This window comes from Conger conger, chromosome 12 (genome assembly GCF_963514075.1).
Source record: "Conger conger chromosome 12, fConCon1.1, whole genome shotgun sequence".
Taxonomy (NCBI): Eukaryota; Metazoa; Chordata; class Actinopteri; order Anguilliformes; family Congridae; genus Conger; species Conger conger.
In genome coordinates, this window is record NC_083771.1 from 48,528,356 (window position 1) to 48,548,289 (window position 19,934).

A 19,934-nucleotide genomic window follows, 5' to 3' on the forward strand; every position below is an offset into this window, starting at 1 on the left:
GTCCTCATTTGTCTTATAAGCGCTTCTCCCCTGATTTCCAGGAGCCTGTCCGGTCACCAGGACGCTCAGTAACGCCACACAGCCAACCGCGCACCGCACGACCCACAGAGTCCCCATCACACAAGCAACACGTTCACCTTCGCGTTGTAATCCTCGGGTTAAAAAAAAACACGTTTTATGGGTTTACTGGCTAAAACCTGCGCATTTCCTGCGAGGTAACACAGGTAACCGTAAACCGCGAATCAACGAAATCCCTTCACGCAACAGACGTTGACGGCGCTGAAAATGTACTAAAAACAAGGGGCTCGAAACTTTTACAACCCCCAAAAATAAGCTGACCATCCGGTCATCTCCAGCGGAAGAAAGTCTGCGAAGGGGACGGCTAAGTGGTGAGAAAGCGGACTTCTGCCTGAAAAGAAACACTCCCGAGCAACGCGGAGCAGCGACTGTGCGCTGAGCGGCTGTTCGCGAGGTTTTGCGGCGGCTGCCGGTCAGAGGAGGCGAGTCAAGCCCCCTCAGACACACGTGGATGGTTATTGTACACGGGGCGGCCGCGCCGGACGAGTCCCTGCGGAGTTCACCGCGCGGTCTCTCTCACCGATAAATTGTAGGTGTCCATAATTACGCGGCGCTTTTGCGCGTTCCAGGAAAATGACATCATACCGGAATTGAATGTTTAAGTTTAAAAGAGGCATCCCCAGTGACCAAGGCCAAATATTGTGTTAAATGTAGATTTGACACAATAATGATGATTTAATTGGTATTGCGCCAAATTGGTAAGGAATTCACTGTGGGTGTGCATGTGTGCGTGCAAGCATTCACATGCCTATCATGCCTCTGTGCGTGTGTGCCTACGTGTGTGTGTCGATCTGCATTTGAGTGCGTACTGCACTGTGTGTGTGTGTGTGTGTGTGTGTGTGTGTGTGTTACCCGAGATGATACAGGAGGAGTATGTTTATACTGTAGGAGGATTTGATGTCCAAATATAGAAAGAGTGTACAGTGCAGTCAGGAGTACAGGCAGGGGCGATGCCCAGCTCTGGGCACTGCTGTAGTGTTGTGGTATATTTCATTATCAGGACAGAGTCACATCTTCAGTCTCACCCTGCAGACAGTCTCTCTCACACACTGCCCCCCAGGGACCGGGGCTACTGCACATGGCGCAGAGCAGGCTGTCCAATCTTACCCTCCGACTGGGGAAATACACAAACCTGCTCCCACATTAGCCTCTGATAACACAGCAAAGCCCTGGGACAGAGAGACTGCCCCCTACTGGCCCGCCAGTGTAATTACTGACACCATTAAGCCCTGCACTGCAGGGACATGTGTCATATAAGATTTACTGTTTTTGGCCTAATAAGATCTTAAGATCTTTTTTTCTTCTCTCAAGTAGAAAATATTAGCTTGGTTTAAGTTAATGTTCGCTTGAAGTGAGATTCTTACCCCATTGGCAAATCTTGACATTGGTCAAACTCAGTGGCAATATTTTCATATTCAGAAATAAAGATTCTCAATATAATACTAAAATACTTGCACTTTTTGGGGGGTTTTGCAGTGCGCAGATCAAAAAGCAAAGTTCAAAAGCAGAATGAACAGCAAATGGGATTTTATTTCTCTCACAAGGTTGTTTATAAGTAAAACCAACGTAACTGCGCATTGTGCTCGTCCATCAACAGTTGTGGAGTTGTTAGGGCGGCCTGTAGTGTAGTGGTTAAGGTACATGACCCTGTAGTGTAGTGGTTAAGGTACATGACCCTGTAGTGTAGTGGTTAAGGTACATGACCCTGTAGTGTAGTGGTTAAGGTACATGACCCTGTAGCGTAGTGGTTAAGGTACATGACCCTGTAGTGTAGTGGTTAAGGTACATGACCCTGTAGTGTAGTGGTTAAGGTACATGACCCTGTAGTGTAGTGGTTAAGGTACATGACCCTGTAGTGTAGTGGTTAAGGTACATGACTGTAGTGTAGTGGTTAAGGTACATGACCCTGTAGTGTAGTGGTTAAGGTACATGACCCTGTAGCGTAGTGGTTAAGGTACATGACCCTGTAGTGTAGTGGTTAAGGTACATGACCCTGTAGTGTAGTGGTTAAGGTACATGACCCTGTAGTGTAGTGGTTAAGGTACATGACCCTGTAGTGTAGTGGTTAAGGTACATGACTGTAGTGTAGTGGTTAAGGTACATGACCCTGTAGTGTAGTGGTTAAGGTACATGACCCTGTAGCGTAGTGGTTAAGGTACATGACTGTAGTGTAGTGGTTAAGGTACATGACCCTGTAGTGTAGTGGTTAAGGTACATGACCCTGTAGCGTAGTGGTTAAGGTACATGACTGTAGTGTAGTGGTTAAGGTACATGACCCTGTAGCGTAGTGGTTAAGGTACATGACCCTGTAGCGTAGTGGTTAAGGTACATGACTGTAGTGTAGTGGTTAAGGTACATGACCCTGTAGCGTAGTGGTTAAGGTACATGACTGTAGCGTAGTGGTTAAGGTACATGACCCTGTAGTGTAGTGGTTAAGGTACATGACCCTGTAGCGTAGTGGTTAAGGTACATGACTGTAGTGTAGTGGTTAAGGTACATGACCCTGTAGCGTAGTGGTTAAGGTACATGACTGTAGCGTAGTGGTTAAGGTACATGACCCTGTAGTGTAGTGGATAAGGTACATGACCCTGTAGCGTAGTGGTTAAGGTACATGACCCTGTAGTGTAGTGGTTAAGGTACATGACCCTGTAGTGTAGTGGTTAAGGTCCATGACTGTAGTGTAGTGGTTAAGGTACATGACCCTGTAGCGTAGTGGTTAAGGTACATGACCCTGTAGTGTAGTGGTTAAGGTACATGACCCTGTAGTGTAGTGGTTAAGGTACATGACCCTGTAGTGTAGTGGTTAAGGTACATGACCCTGTAGCGTAGTGGTTAAGGTACATGACCCTGTAGTGTAGTGGTTAAGGTACATGACCCTGTAGTGTAGTGGTTAAGGTACATGACCCTGTAGTGTAGTGGTTAAGGTACATGACCCTGTAGTGTAGTGGTTGAGGTACATGACTGTAGCATAGTGGTTAAGGTACATGACCCTGTAGTGTAGTGGTTGAGGTACATGACTGTAGCGTAGTGGATAAGGTACATGACCCGGTAGCGTAGTGGTTAAGGTACATGACTGTAGCGTAGTGGTTAAGGTACATGACTGTAGCGTAGTGTTTAAGGTACATGACCCTGTAGTGTAGTGGTTAAGGTACATGACCCTGTAGTGTAGTGGTTGAGGTACATGACCCTGTAGTGTAGTGGTTGAGGTACATGACTGTAGCGTAGTGGTTGAGGTACATGACTGTAGCGTAGTGGATAAGGTACATGACCCGGTAGCGTAGTGGTTAAGGTACATGACTGTAGCGTAGTGGTTAAGGTACATGACTGTAGCGTAGTGTTTAAGGTACATGACCCTGTAGTGTAGTGGTTAAGGTACATGACCCTGTAGTGTAGTGGTTAAGGTACATGACCCTGTAGTGTAGTGGTTGAGGTACATGACTGTAGCATAGTGGTTAAGGTACATGACCCTGTAGTGTAGTGGTTGAGGTACATGACTGTAGCGTAGTGGTTGAGGTACATGACTGTAGTGTAGTGGTTAAGGTACATGACCCGGTAGTGTAGTGGTTGAGGTACATGACTGTAGCATAGTGGTTAAGGTACATGACCCGGTAGTGTAGTGGTTGAGGTACATGACTGTAGCGTAGTGGATAAGGTACATGACCCGGTAGCGTAGTGGTTAAGGTACATGACTGTAGCGTAGTGGTTAAGGTACATGACTGTAGCGTAGTGTTTAAGGTACATGACCCTGTAGTGTAGTGGTTAAGGTACATGACCCTGTAGTGTAGTGGTTGAGGTACATGACCCTGTAGTGTAGTGGTTGAGGTACATGACTGTAGCGTAGTGGTTGAGGTACATGACTGTAGCGTAGTGGATAAGGTACATGACCCGGTAGCGTAGTGGTTAAGGTACATGACTGTAGCGTAGTGGTTAAGGTACATGACTGTAGCGTAGTGTTTAAGGTACATGACCCTGTAGTGTAGTGGTTAAGGTACATGACCCTGTAGTGTAGTGGTTAAGGTACATGACCCTGTAGTGTAGTGGTTGAGGTACATGACTGTAGCATAGTGGTTAAGGTACATGACCCTGTAGTGTAGTGGTTGAGGTACATGACTGTAGCGTAGTGGTTGAGGTACATGACTGTAGCGTAGTGGATAAGGTACATGACCCGGTAGCGTAGTGGTTAAGGTACATGACTGTAGCGTAGTGGTTAAGGTACATGACTGTAGCGTAGTGTTTAAGGTACATGACCCTGTAGTGTAGTGGTTAAGGTACATGACCCTGTAGCATAGTGGTTCAGGTACATGACCTTGTAGTGTAGAGGTTAAGGTACATGACACTGTAGCGTAGTGGTTAAGGTACATGACCCTGTAGTGTAGTGGTTAAGGTACATGACCCTGTAGCGTAGTGGTTAAGGTATATGACTGTAGCGTAGTGGAAAAGGTACATGACTTTAGCGTAGTGGTTAAGGTACATGACTGGGACCCGCAAGGTCGTTGGTTCAATCCCCGGTGTAGTCACAATAAGATCCGCACAGCCACTGAGCAAGGCCCTTAACCCTGCATTGCTCCAGGGGAGGATTGTCTCCTGCTAAGTCTAATCAACTGTACATCGCTCTGGATAAGAGTGTCTGCCAAATGCCAATAATGTAATGTAATGTTCCGGCAATAATTTAAAATGCACTGCTGAATATGGCCTCCATATTTTACAGAGCTAGAACATAACAATGTTTTTATGTTCAATAAGTTGTGGTGAGTGCAGGAGAGGACACACAACCAAACGCATCGTTCTGGGAGCTGTCGAACACATCTGGGTTAAAACAACAAAAGTGCATCAAATACTCCCGACCTGAGAGAAGAAGCAGCTGCTATAATTCTAAAGTTGTTCCATGACGAGGCTTAAAGTCACACTGTGAAAAGCGCTATGGAACCATTCAAAATGACATCCCAAACGGTATACTGTAAGACAGTTTATTCTTCTTACTAAAAATGGCCGCAATCTGTTGTGACTTGCCCTCATTAGTGTAGAGCCTTTCAGCTCAGCTGGTGAGTCTTTGAAGTTTGAAGTCATGGTTCTTCAGAAAAAACAGAAAGATCATTCATATATGCAAGTACTTTAATTACACAAAACAGTGATACATCCACACAAAACAGATCTTATGCACCCCTCCCACCGTAAGATCTATAAAACATTGGACCTTGCATTAGGCATTCAAACAAATTGTGGGATAAAAAAGTCCTTGGATCTTATGGTGCCTGTGAGGAGAGATTCTCAGACTAACCTCTAAATGTAACACATGGGATGTGTCACAAGCAATATTATCAGCTCAAGGTTTTCAGTTTTATAAATTATAAAGCCTCGTCTATTCACAGATGTGCCCACAAACGTGGCACAGAACACTGCAGCAAGCACAACACCTTCCCAGCATTTAGACTGAACCAGTGGGTCAGTGTCAATCTCTAATGCCGGGAATTCCACTGGCATATTTAGAGAGAGAGAGACTTATGCGAAAACGTCACAGACGCATTGATGCCCAACGCGATCGATACAGCGACATGCAACATACGTTAGAAACACCAGAGGCCCTCTCGTGTGCTTCAGTCACCATTCAGCATCGGTTAGCATGAGCTGAATCTGATGGAATGAAATGACCTCGTAAGAGAGACGTGGAGAGAGGGAGACAGATAGGCATAGCGAGAGAGACAGATCCGATAGGCCCATGTACCATGTGGCATTTACAACCTTGTCTGAGACGGTTACTTTGCGCCATAGTACATATGTGTGTCCACAGCAATCAGGGAAAATGTTCCTCTTGCTCGCTGAAGCCTTTGAAATGAAAGCGCGGATTCATAATATCCACCGGCCTACTGAACAGAGAGGAGACCGTCTGGATGGGGTTGTGCTGTGATAACCGCCAGATGTTCGCTTATCCTGCCCGAAGGAAGCACTCCTCATACTGTCAGGCTTCTTCAGGGAAGGTAAGGTACTGTCAGCAACCTTTCATCACTGTCAAACGATTATATAAAACCGTTTATAGAATCCATATTGCCCATGATGTAGATTTCAAACTACTAAAATCTAAGTTATTGGATTTTTCTTTTTTTTTTTTGGTACGGTAGCGTAGCACTCAAACTCTGTAAATATGTTTTCCATTCAGTCCATGCGTCTCTTGGGTCATTGTTCTTATTGATTTCCGAACAATCACATTGATGTAATACATAAATAATGCGGATGATCGTGATAATTAGGCTACAACGAACAGCCTATGATGAGAGGTCTTTATCGGTGTAAAACAGGAATTCGCAAAGGATGTAATGACATGAAGTAGAGACCGCTTCCTGTAGCCATGCAGGTAGAGCTCATATGGCATAATGGAATTCTCAAAGGAATGCGTGCAATATTGAGTTTAGCCGTTCCAGAAATGGACAGGCTATAGAGACCAATTTGACGGAGGCCCCGTCAGTACAGTAAGGCTCGCCTTTAGCGCTGTCTTTTTTACGGAGAGATAGAATTACCCACGCACACGATTCTCTCGTTCTTCTGCGATCTTCCACCGATGTCCCTCGTCGTTGTTCACGCGCCGCAGCACACCGTTCTAAAGACTGTGAGCACAGATCGCTACTAGCGCCTGCAGCTATAGCTAAACAAAAACATTACTTCCTATTGACAGGCATATTTGGCTCACCAAAATATACACTCGACGCAAGGTATGTTTAAGACTGTATATTGAACAGTTAAATGACGGATACAGTCATGGCTCTACTATTTACACTAAGCGGAAGTAGTTTTTTTATTGTTAACGTTGAGTACACTGAGAATTTACCAGTTTGTGTGTTTCTCATATGCATTGACCTTTAAAAGACGATCACTAGACAGTCTACCTGCACAAGAGAACCAATTCCTGCAGCCCATATTGAGTTTGTCCTTCCCGACTGAGTTTAACTGAGAAAATGGGTGCTTGACTGCCCCCTAGTGCACTTGAGTCATACGCACAACATATCCAATACAGTCCTGTGTTTCCGAGCAAAGATATTTATGCATTTTTGAAGCTCATTAATGTCGTCCGAGGCATGACGGATTGTCTGCAGAATGAATTCTCACAGACTCCAAGCAAGTTGCAGCGCTATCAAACACGCTGTAGTATTCTCTTTCTGTCTCTAAGTTATTGTGCGTCGATATAAGTTTCTTTAAAGAACACCAAAGGCCTGTCTGCTGGTCTCTCTCTGCCTACAAATCTCTAAAAACAATCGCTTTTTTAAAATCAAATGATGTGCAAATGCATTAACAAAGCTGAACAGATGAACTTCTCAGTTATTCGTTAACAACATGAACAATTATGTGAGCAATGTCATTAATGTTATCGTAAAGTGTGATCAGCAGCAGGATGGGATGGAAGTGCTGGTGAAGCCAGGGTGGAGGCAGGTCGTGGCAGCTCACGTGCACCTCTCTGACCGGGTCACATCGGTATTCCCGACTAAAAACAGTTCCCCCGAGGAGCACGGTGGAATTCCGCAATATTGCCCTTCTGGTGCCGGGATGTCTGGACTGGAGCATCCAAGGCCCCCGACTCCCAGGTCGTTCCCGATGCCAGGTTTGGGAATTATGACCACGGGAATGTGTCCGTGTGGATCAAAAGGCTTTTTCTGAATCTGAAGTCCATCAAGGGCCACAGTCTCTGCCGGCTTTAGCGACTTTTCTATTAGCAGCCAGTTTCGGCTTTGAAATCAAGGTGTGTACACTTGATTTTTGTCACCGTATTAGTCTCCTTTTAGAGCATATTCACAAATCCAATTCTCAAAGTTCACCGATGTGCTGATTTAAAGTAAGCTCAACATTTTTACAAAATTAAGCACACATTAATGAGATGAAGTTTACTAATAAGATAATGTGGCAAACCCACAATAAATGCCAATTATTTAAGCACTTAACATGCAGGGACAATAACCACCAGACACACCAGCACCCCAGGATTTCAGTTTGAGATCACTGGCTTATAACCATAGTATATTATGGTGATACAGCTACATGTTGTAGCGTCCGTTGTGGACGAACTGGCTGGGGTTTCCCGGCATGCTTTGCACAAAGGACAGACTTCTGGGTCGGCGAAAAGAGAAAAGTTAATAAATCTGCAATTTAACGGCTAACTGCTAAATTGTCTAAGTTAACGAATGTTGTATTTCTGTTACCATACCTGTGTTGTGCCATCCTGAGTGGGATCGGGGGGCCATCGGCCCGGCCGCCATTAAAACGTGTAACTGCTTGTGCCTGAATTCCTGCTTGTGTTCATGACTAATAAAGTTGTTGAGTTTCAATTCCATTGGTCGTCGGTTTCCTGATGGAACCCTGTCACACTACATTGGTATCAGAATTGGGATTGAAGCGGATTAAACAGATCGAAGAACGCTGTGCGTTGGGGTGGGTGGTGAGCTGAGCACCATGACTTCTGCTTGGCCAACATTGAAGACCCATGGTAGCATGATAGGGCTAGACCTGCTCACCCGCCTGGAGGCACAGCTTGATATTCCTGTTTCTGCCATCCACCTGGGGAAGACTGGCATCGGCCCTCCTACGGGGCCTTTCTCAAGGCAGTAGAGAGAGAGAGAGAGAGAATACGTACGCCCCCCGACTCACCTGGTGTTAGCACAGCCCCCCGACTCACCTGGTGTTAGCACAGACCCCCCCCCGTACGCCCGCAGGACTCGCCTGGTGTTAGCACAGCCCCCCCGTACGCCCACAGGACTCACCTGGTGTTAGCACAGCCCCCCGTACGCCCACAGGACTCACCTGGTGTTAGCACAGCCCCCCGTACGCCCACAGGACTCACCTGGTGTTAGCACAGCCCCCCGTACGCCCACAGGACTCACCTGGTGTTAGCACAGCCCCCCGTACGCCCACAGGACTCACCTGGTGTTAGCACAGCTCCCCGTACGCCCCCCGACTCACCTGGTGTTAGCACAGCCCCCCGACTCACCTGGTGTTAGCACAGCCCCCCGTACGCCCCCCGACTCACCTGGTGTTAGCACGGCCCCCCCGTACGCCCGCAGGACTGCCTCTTGGAATCGAGGGCCGTCGGGGATGACAGGCCCCTCCAGTGGGGGGCAGTGTAGCGTCCGGGCTGTAGTGGATTAACACTTAATAAGTTAATAACGCGGCAATCCAATTTAACGGCTAACTGTTGGTCTAACTAAAGTTCATGAACGTTGTATTTCTGTTACAAAACATGTTCATGTGTTGCGCTACCCTGTTTGGGATCAGCAGGCTGATATCGACCAGGGCGCCATTAACATGTGTCACGGATCGCGTTTCACTTCCTGCTTGTGTTCCTGACTAATAAAGTTGTTGAGTTTGAATTCCATTGGCCGTTAGTTTCATGATGGAACCTCACCACAGTGCAATATGAAATGCACATTTATAATTTATAATGTGCATTTATTGCAGGTTTGTCACATTATCTTAAAAATGTTGAGCTTACTTTAAATCAGCACATTGGTGAACTTTGAGAATTGGATTTGTGAATACGCTCAGCAAGGAGATTAATTAATACGGTCACAAAAAAATCTGGTGCAATCTAATGATTGCACCATGTCAAAGTATTAGATATGATCTTCCTTGGAGTAATATGCCTGGTAAGTATGAATTCAGCCGAAAATGTTGATTACGTGTTAATTCCATTAATTTGTTGGGTGTATCTCACGCAATATTTAAAATGTTGGAATGTGGAACACCTGGCCCTTTAAAAAAAAAAAAAAACAGCTTTTAAAACCAAACCTAAATTATATTCCGGTTTCATACTCATTGCACAACTGAATCCCTTTCCAAACCCCAGAATTTGATAAGATAACTCTGAAGTCCAGTTCTTGACTAGACAGGACTGGTATAGGAATTGCGTCATTCTTTTGAACGCGCGGATCCAAGGGGCGGGTCGATATTGACTGACTTCTGTCTCCACCAATAAATCTTTAGTTTTCGCTTTCGAAAAAGCCTTTAGCCAATGAGGTTCCACTTGCTAAAGCGCAATGCCATAAGAAGCCCGGTGACGGTGGAGCTGCGGCAGCCTGCACGATGGCGGACGAAGTGGCGAAGGCACAAGTTGCAAAGCCGGGAGGCGACACGATTTTCGGGAAAATTATACGCAAGGAAATTCCTGCGAAAATATTATACGAAGATGAACAGGTGTGCATCTATTATTTAATGAACGGAGCATTCACGCTAAAAATCAAACAAACAAACCTTTCTTTCACTAATAAGGAGCTGCAGCTTGACAAGTAGGCTAACGAAGTTAGCGGGCTTTCGTCCCGCATTGCAAACTTATGATTTGAATCAACTCACTAAGCAATGCAGACAATAAGCGACATTGTTTGCCTGTGCAACTGTTATTGTGGAACAGTGACGGTAGGGTTCTGTTTATTATACCCAGCCAGATAATGAGCTACGGCTCGCTTGCGTGCCCCTCATTTCAAACGTCAGTTAGCTACCATTAGCTAGCAATGGTTAGCTGAACGTTTACTTTGCGCTTGTTCAGCTAACGCTAGCAGTCGCTAATATTGGCAAGTGGCAGGTATTGCCGTGAATCTGCTAAACGCGTCCATTGTTTGAGAAATCCGCAGAACTTGAAGGCGCAGTCAATCGGATATCTTTCGTGGTAAGCTGGGTAATAATATGACTTACCACGACTTAAAGCAAATGGGAAGTGGTTGCAGCTTGAATTACCGTTGAGTAATATGACTGACTTAAGGCCATACAAATTACATTACTTATTGTACGTATTTTAAAAGAAAAGGGAAAGATTACCTGATTTGGATTTTGCAATACCAAGACTGGTGTAGCGAAGCTACATTCCTTCAACCTGTACAAATGCGGGTCCATATACCAACGTGCTTTTGACAACCAGCTTCAATGTCCAGCCTAGGTTGATGCATACAATATTAGACATTATAAATGTTCTGCTTCTATGGGGCGGCCTGTAGCGTAGTGGTTAAGGTAAATGACTGGGACACGCAAGGTCGGTGGTTCTAATCCTGGTGTAGCCACAATAAGATCCGCACAGCCGTTGGGCCCTTGAGCAAGGCCCTTAACACTGCATTGCTCCAGGGGAGGATTGTCTCCTGCTTAGTCTAATCAACTGTACGTCGCTCTGGATAAGAGTGTCTGCCAAATGCCAATAATGTAATGTAATATGTGAACATGAACAGATTTTGTCATTAATTATGACAAAATATAGGCCACACGTCTATATATATACCGGTTTGTGTTAGTGTCCAGGATTTGACTTGGACTATCTCCATATATCCATACGTCAACCACAAACCGGTTTACCAAGTTGGATAACTGCATCCTGTGTGCAAAATTACACCGAGAAAAATCTGGAACATGGACTAAAGGAAAAAAAAAGCCGTCCATGGTTTTAATCGGCACAGTTATTGAGCTGTAACTCGGTAGGCCTGCTTCTCGATATAGGCCGCTGCACTCGTTAAAGTCCCAGGCCGTGTTCGAAACCGCATTCTAGACACGTTTCAGGCTAATCTTTATTGAAATGTAGCACGAGCAGTCTGCGGTTTCCAACCCAGCCTCAAACTCCGTCTGCTAGCTCAGAGGTTGTCACTCCTGGTCCCGGAGAGCAGGGTCTGCTGGGGTCCTCACTCCTGGTCCCGGAGAGCAGGGTCTGCTGGCTTTTGTTGTTACTCTGTACTCTGTAAGCGGGAGACAACCTCCCCCCTTGGAGCAATGTGAGGATAAAGGCCTTGCTCAAGGGCCCAACAGCTGCTCTGATCTTGTTGTAGCTACACTGGGGCTTGGACCACCAACTTCCCGGGTGTCAGTCGTGTACCTCAGTGCTGTAGGCTATAGGCTGATCCCGGGAGGTTTAGCCACAGCAGCTGCGGCTGCACTAGCTAGCCGGGCAGAAAGCCCTGTTCTCTTGTGGGCTTTTATGCATTTCTCTGATGTGAAATGGTTCTCAGTGGTGACGGGGTGTGTGAATGGGTTTATTAAATGTGGGGGTCGGTCCCCGTTTTCTGTTTCAGTGCCTAGTCTTCCACGATGTGGCCCCCCAGGCCCCCACCCACTTCCTGGTGGTCCCCAAGAAGCCGATCGCTCAGCTGTCCACGGTTGAGGAAGGGGACGCCGCTGTAAGTGTCAGTGCCTCAACATCACATCACCATCCTACATCACATTCAACTGCATCTGCATCCACATCCACATTCAACACCACATCACATTCAGCAGACGCATTTATCCCAAGAGACTTACGGCAAGCACACAGTAATGACAAAGGTCATTACTACAGAACACAAGTCGGATCAGGTACAAATTATATGAACAACATCAGATGTAGTTCACATGGTAAATGTAGGCCAGGTCAGTGGGCGTGTCAGGCTAGATGCAAGGAGATGATATCAGATATGGCTAACAAATGCAGCACCAAGACGAATACACATTCAGCGCAGAGTGACAACAACAACCAGCGCACTGTGGCTGCAGGTGTAGAAAGTCTTCCAATGAAAATAAATTCGACAAAAGTGAAAAAATATAAATCAGATTCACACAGTTAAAGCAGAGGGTGTGCAGTGCATGGAAAAGTTTCAAGATACACAAGCACACGGCAATTAAGAGCACTGAGTAAAAAATGTATTGTATTGTACATATGGAAATGCACGCAAATATTTCGTTTGAATAAGCAGTAAGTGTGGTTAATTGCTGTTTGCTCAAGAATGGAATCACAATTTATGTTCAGCAATCAAATGTGAGTTGGCAAAATCGTTTTTTGTTCCCGAGTCGGATACGTTTTAATTCAGCTTCAGAAGCAGGAGTGCTTGCTGAGGAATAGAGCAGCAGAAACCGTCCCGGAACACCAGAGTCCCCACGACCACAGTGTCGCCCAGCCGGTAAAAACGGCCATTAGCCGCTGGTCTGGATGCAGGAGTGAGAATCTGCTCCTGGTCTGGATGCAGGAGTGAGAACCTGCTCCTGGTCTGGATGCAGGAGTGAGAACCTGCTCCTGGTCTGGATGCAGGAGTGAGAACCTGCTCCTGGTCTGGATGCAGGAGTGAGAACCTGCTCCTGGTCTGGATGCAGGAGTGAGAACCTGCTCCTGGTCTGGATGCAGGAGTGAGAACCTGCTCCTGGTCTGGATGCAGGAGTGAGAACCTGCTCCTGGTCTGGATGCAGGAGTGAGAACCTGCTCCACAGCATTTCAGCACAGAGCTGTGGCCTCCATTACGGCTCTACATTTCTCACTCACCCAGGAGAAATCTAACCAGGGGCCGCCAACACCGTCCTGTAAGCCAGGGATGGGCAACTCCAGTCCTGGAGGTCCGCAGCGTCTGCAGGTTTAACTCCAGTCCTGGAGGGCCGCAGTGTCTGCGGGTTTAACTCCAGTCCTGGAGGGCCGCAGTGTCTGCAGGTTTAACTCCAGTCCTGGAGGGCCGCAGTGTCTGCAGGTTTAACTCCAGTCCTGGAGGGCCGCAGTGTCTGCAGGTTTAACTCCAGTCCTGGAGGGCCGCAGTGTCTGCAGGTTTAACTCCAGTCCTGGAGGGCCGCAGTGTCTGCAGGTTTAACTCCAGTCCTGGAGGGCCACAGTGTCTGCGGGTTTAACTCCAGTCCTAGAGGGCCGCAGTGTCTGCAGGTTTAACTCCAGTCCTAGAGGGCCGCAGTGTCTGCAGGTTTAACTCCAGTCCTGGAGGGCCGCAGCGTCTGCAGGTTTAACTCCAGTCCTGGAGGGCCGCAGCGTCTGCGGGTTTAACTCCAGTCCTGGAGGGCCGCAGTGTCTGCAGGTTTAACTCCAGTCCTGGAGGGCCACAGTGTCTGCAGGTTTAACTCCAGTCCTGGAGGGCCGCAGTGTCTGCAGGTTTAACTCCAGTCCTGGAGGGCCACAGTGTCTGCAGGTTTAACTCCAGTCCTGGAGGGCCGCAGTGTCTGCAGGTTTAACTCCAGTCCTGGAGGGCCACAGTGTCTGCGGGTTTAACTCCAGTCCTAGAGGGCCACAGTGTCTGCAGGTTTAACTCCAGTCCTAGAGGGCCACAGTGTCTGCAGGTTTAACTCCAGTCCTGGAGGGCCACAGTGTCTGCAGGTTTAACTCCAGTCCTGGAGGGCCGCAGCGTCTGCAGGTTTAACTCCAGTCCTGGAGGGCCGCAGTGTCTGCGGGTTTAACTCCAGTCCTGGAGGGCCGCAGTGTCTGCGGGTTTAACTCCAGTCCTGGAGGGCCGCAGCGTCTGCAGGTTTAACTCCAGTCCTGGAGGGGCCGCAGTGTCTTCAGGATTTTGCTGCCACCAGTGACCCTGGCCCAATCAGCCAATTAGCCATATGCACCATGACTGATTCACTCGTAAATCAGAGCACAATAAAATGCTACAAGACAAGAACATTAAATCACCTGCTGTTTATATCACAGAATGTGGCTATAAATGACAGACCACATAAATGATTGGGCTAATTAAATAATTAAGAGCAGAAGTTGGTCTGAAATCCAGAAACGGATACGGCCCGCTTTGCCCATCCCTGTAGTAGGCATATCTTTAATATTATCCTTTAATGTAACACAGATTAATTCAATGACAAGCACATAAATTTGACATTAAGGTGGGTGCAAGCGAGGTAACCAAGCAATTACCCGCAGGCACTACACCCAAACAGCCAAACGCCACTTTAAGTGAATGTCCTGTTTAAGATGGGTGAGCGGTTGTGGGCTGGAGCGGTAATCTCAGGCTCTCAGGCCCAGCTCTGCCACCCAAACGGCCCAGCCCCCCGGCCGGCTCCAGGGGAGTGTGTCGCGGTTCGCTGTCCCCCTCTCTCGGAGCACATAAACCCCTCTCCTCCCCTCTGTCTGTTTGGCCAGTGTCCAGTGAGCGCTGCCGTCAGCCTGGCCTGTTGTTCAGTGCGCAGCGTTTTTACCATTCCCCCCGGGAACGAGCTTATCCCACCTTGTGTTCCGCTGTTTACATTTTAATTAATCTGTGAATTTGGAAACCCCGGCTAACAGCCCCCAGAAAGGGGCGGTCTGAAAGCGGTCCAGCGTCTAAATTTAGCCGCCGTTTTATTTACTTATTCACCGTTTTATTCCGAACATTCGCCGCGGTGCAGCTGTGTCGGGAGAACTTTGGCAGGCTTTTTTTTTTTTTTTTTTCTGGGGGAGATTTCGCTTTGAACTGCGAGAGTTGAAATTGAGTGTAACTGAATTGATAAATTCAATTCAGCAATGGCACCATTGTTAAATATGTGCTCAGGCCATTTTAAAACTTCCATTTAAAAAGAAAACTTGGTGGTAACTTCAACTGGGGATTTTAAGTAACATGGTTCATCTCAACTGAAGTGCCCTCTGATCTCCCCCCTGCTGCCACTAGGTGGCACTGTTTACACAGTAAAAGCCACTGTAGTCTTATACAATCACGGCAGGAATTATGCAAGAACACCAGCGAAGGTATGTTAACTCATAATTACGTCTATAATAATCATGTACCGATCTGTGCAAAGCCATTACTGCGTCCATCTCACGTTAAGTGCTTTAGACTGGCTGAAAGGCTGGGAAATCAAGCCTGTGAAATCCGCACTGGAAGTTGGAACATATTCAGAGGGGAAGCAGCATGTTTCATTACATTACATGTTTCATGCAGTTTTCCCTCTTCCTGCTCCAGTTGATATCCAGGTTGTGTTGATTCTTTGACTTCTGCCTACAAATTGAGTTTAGTCCCATTTTCCAAAATCCAGTTCCAATCATGACAAAATTTTGGGCCAAGCAGTGGGAAGTTCTGGTCCAAGCAGTGGGAAGTTCTGGTCCAAGCAGTGGGAAGTTCTGGTCCAAGCAGTGGGAAGTTCTGGTCCTGGATGGCCAGTATGGAGGTTTTTGTTTCCACCAGTTACCTCTGCTAATTGAGCTAACCATCTGTACACACCAACACGGACTCACCGGTGAATTAGGTGACCGTAACGCTCTCATACAAGGAAACAAATGGTCTTCATGTGTCATTCATAAGGAAATTTAGCCAAAATGTCAGATGGTGAGCAATTGAGGCCAGAAGTTGACATGAAATCCAGGCACAGACCTGAGGGTATTTCATGAAGCAGGATTACGGAGTTCGCTGGATAACTGTGCAGAGTAAAACCCAGAACAGCTTGTTACTTCAGTCCATGTTCCAGATTTGGGAGGGTTCCGGGTTTTACTTTGTGAACGCAATCCAGCTAACTGGGTAATCCTGTTTCGCGATACACCCCCCCGGTCCATGTCTCCAGTTAATGTCAGCTTCTGGCCATAATTACGGAATTACTTATTAACCCCCTGCTCCTCCTCGCCCCCTCTGCTCAAAGTCTGGAACCGCACTTTGATTTCACCGTGTTACACGTGGGCAAAATGGATGCGTCCTGACCGCCATTCACCCGCTAACCTGCCTGCTTTTTGTCTGACTGGAGAATGTTTGAAAGGTATATCCACTAGGGGGCAGATCAGGGCTGATTCACATGATTCTGCCTTTCTAGCGTCGGTACAGTCTATGGTCGCATCACGAGGCACAAGATGTGTACTGCCCCCTGTGGTTCACAGTGGTATTGCACCTTCTGGACCGGTGGTGATAATGTTTGAGGACGAACACTCTGAAAGACAGCAGGAGACGCGTGGCAGCCATTTTGTGTCTGCATGCAGGGCGTGTGAATGCAGTGTTTGAGCTGTGATGTCCTCCTGTGCCCGTTCTCCCTCAGCTCCTGGGGCACCTGATGCTGGTGGCGAAGCAGTGTGCGGAGAAGGTGGGGCTGCCCAAGGGCTACCGGGTGGTGCTGAACGAGGGGAGCGACGGGGGCCAGTCCGTGTACCACATCCACCTCCACGTCCTGGGGGGCCGGCAGATGGGCTGGCCCCCCGGCTAACCGCCCAACCGTCCGCCCCGTAACTCCTCCCCAAACCAACCCAGCTACCCGCCCAACCGTCCGCCCCATAACTCCTCCCCAAACCAACCCAGCTACCCGCCCAACCGCCCGCCCCGTAACTCCTCACCAAGCCAACCCGGCTAACCGCACAACCGTCCACCCTGTAACCCCGCCCCAAATCACCCCAACTATCCGCACAACTGTCCACCCCATAACCCCACCCCAAATCACCCTAACTATCCGCCCAACTGTCCACCCCAGGCCACCCCAGCTAACCACCAAACTAACCCCCCCTCCCATGACTCTCACAGTCTCCTCCTGGTGAACCACCTGACCCCCAATACCCCCAAACCCCCCCACCCACACAACACCCCCAAACCCCCCGACCCACACAACACCCCCAACACCCCCAAACCCCCCAACCCACACAACACCCCCAAACCCCCCACCCACACAACACCCCTAAACACCCCCCACCCACACAGCACCCCCAAACCCCCCGACCCACACAACACCCCCAAACCCCCCGACCCACACAACACCCCCAATACCCCCAAACCCCCCACCCACACAACACCCCTAAACCCCCTGACCCACACAACACCCCCAAACCCCCCCACCCACACAACACCCCCAAACCCCCCCACCCACACAACACCCCTAAACCCCCCGACCCACACAACACCCCCAAGCGCGACACCACTCATTCTAGGCGGAGCCTGGATGTCACCACGTGTTTCGATTGTCTGTTCGGTTTACAGATCGGGAATGAAAGACGAATAAATGCACTTACCGCACTGCTCTGTGTGTGCCGCTTGTCTCCTGATTCAGGGATAACCAAATCACGGTCCTCGAGGGCTGTGAACTTTCCACCCACCATTTACAAGTCGGGTGTGAAGACAGTCTGGCCAATGAGCAGCACTAAATGTCCGGTTAATTCCCTGGGAGGAAAGAAACCCGCTGGCAGGATTTGGGTTCAAGCTCCAGATTTGATGATCCCGTTATAGATCGGAAGGGTGGGGTGAAACAGTCCACACACCTGTTACACCTGAAACAACCACGCAACATCTTTTCTGTCAACTGGGGTGTGGGGCCTATTTCAAATCTCACGTCTGGTCATGTTAGGGAAGAGTGAAAAAAGACAACAACCGTATTAATTGATTCAAATGACCCTGTCCACTTTATATTCGCCCCTGAAAATCACGCTTAGTCACGGTGAGGACCATGGTTAAGAGCTGAAGCAGTCGTCTCAGGCTCAGAGCTGAAGCGTGGTTGGGCTGGTGTTCTGTATTGTTCTGGTGCAGAAAGCCTTCAGTCCCCTTATCTGCAGGGCATGCAAAGCAGAGTTCAGGCTCTTGGTCGTGTGCGTCGGATTTGTAAGAGGTTTAGTGAAGTGCTTTTTTGTTTTTAAACGTTTTTCCAATAATGCTTTTAGCACACAGTTTCAGAATAAATTACTTTGGTGCATAAAATAATTTTATGAGAACAAACTGATATGGTTGCGGAATATTCGTACATCTGAATTAATTTGGCTCTAAACTTTAAGCTCTTTTCCGCAGAATTTGTTAGCTGGTTGTTTTAATTTGTGTTCTGTGCAACGTATGGGGCAGGACAGGGGAGGTATGAAACTACCAGACTGACTGGTGAATCAGAGTAATTTGCTGGTGCTGTTAATGTCCTGCTAAAACATCTTGTGTTGGATTTGAAGGCATTGAATAAGCAGATCGTATCGTACTGGCATTTATGTGGCAGATCACATGCCACCACCAGTCTCTTCCATGTCCTGAACAAGCAAATACATTTAGATTTCAGTCCGTGTCTGTATTTCCCGGTTTATTGCCTCCACTAATTATTCTTATATTCGGAGTGAAAATGATGTGCAGCTAAAAGGACTACGTTCCGAAATGGGAAATATCAGGAGGTCTGATCTGAATTTTATGGAAAAATGGAAAAAGATCCATAGTCTCAGACAAGCAGCCAGCACTCTCTTATGCACCAACAACCGCGTGTAAGAAAATGCACACGCACCAACAACCACGTATTAACCAGCCTCCATCTACCTGAAGTGGAGATTGACTGGAGAAATGGTCTGAATTTGGTCACATTAACTAGATGCCATTTAAAGAGCTTTTATTTTGAAACTCCACGTCAGATCATTGTATTGTTTAAGTGGTGCTGTGAGATGGTGAACCATTTTGTCTGCACTGGAATGCGTTTCTGGAAACTGTTTCATGTTTAATTCCAATCTGAATCTGCCCATGTATTCACTCTGCACCCGCATGCATAGCGCATTCAACAGCCAGACGTACGGTCGCGCGTGCGACTCGCCTAGTTTCTGCACGTGGGAGTGTGCCACGCCGTCAGGGAGCGAGTCAGCCGGGAGGTGTGCGCGGATCGCGCCTCCCTCTCCGCTCGCCTCGCTGCTAAAAATAGGACGGCGCGTTACGCTCACAGGCCACGGGGGGGCAGCAGTCAGCCGGACTCGGAGCCACGGATCGGCGCGAAGGCCAGCGTGGCGCTCAGCGGCGAGGTGGGCGTCCCGAATCGCGCGTTCGCGAGCCGCCGGCCCGACAGGCTATTAAAATGCTAATTCTCCTCAAACTCACCTGTTGCGCGATCTCATGAGTCATTTAGCCCACGCGCAAATCCACAGTCTGCATTAATGACAACTGAGGTGTCAAATGGCATTCTGTATGGAAAAGGGCCAGCTCTTAAGTTTCTCGCGATAAACACTAAAACAGAAAAATAAATAAATAAAAGATCAGGCACTCCAAGCCACACTTCTGAGGCTGGTTGGTGCTCAGCTGCCTTTGAGAGCTCTCCAGCAGAGGTAACAAAAGGAGCCTTTTCATTTTCAGCTAGATGGTGGTTTATAAATCCACTGAAAATGACTGGTTGGACCGTTTAAATATTCATTTGTCTTTCTAGACTGCAGTGTGTGTGCAATGTCAATTTTCATTTTCAAATACAAAACGAAGTTTAAAAGGTAAAAATGGTTATTACATTTT

At 47.7% G+C, this 19,934-nt stretch overlaps 1 protein-coding gene across 1 annotated transcript; it reads left to right on the top strand.

The window, feature by feature from the left end:
• Positions 1-10,094: 10,094 nt before the first annotated feature.
• On the top strand, positions 10,095-17,521 carry hint1 (histidine triad nucleotide binding protein 1). The gene is made up of 3 exons (XM_061263519.1): positions 10,095-10,248; positions 12,099-12,203; positions 16,762-17,521. The coding sequence occupies exons 1-3, from the start codon at positions 10,138-10,140 to the stop codon at positions 16,924-16,926; spliced, it is 381 nt and encodes a 126-aa protein (XP_061119503.1). The 5' UTR covers positions 10,095-10,137; the 3' UTR covers positions 16,927-17,521.
• The last annotated feature ends 2,413 nt before the right edge of the window (positions 17,522-19,934 follow it).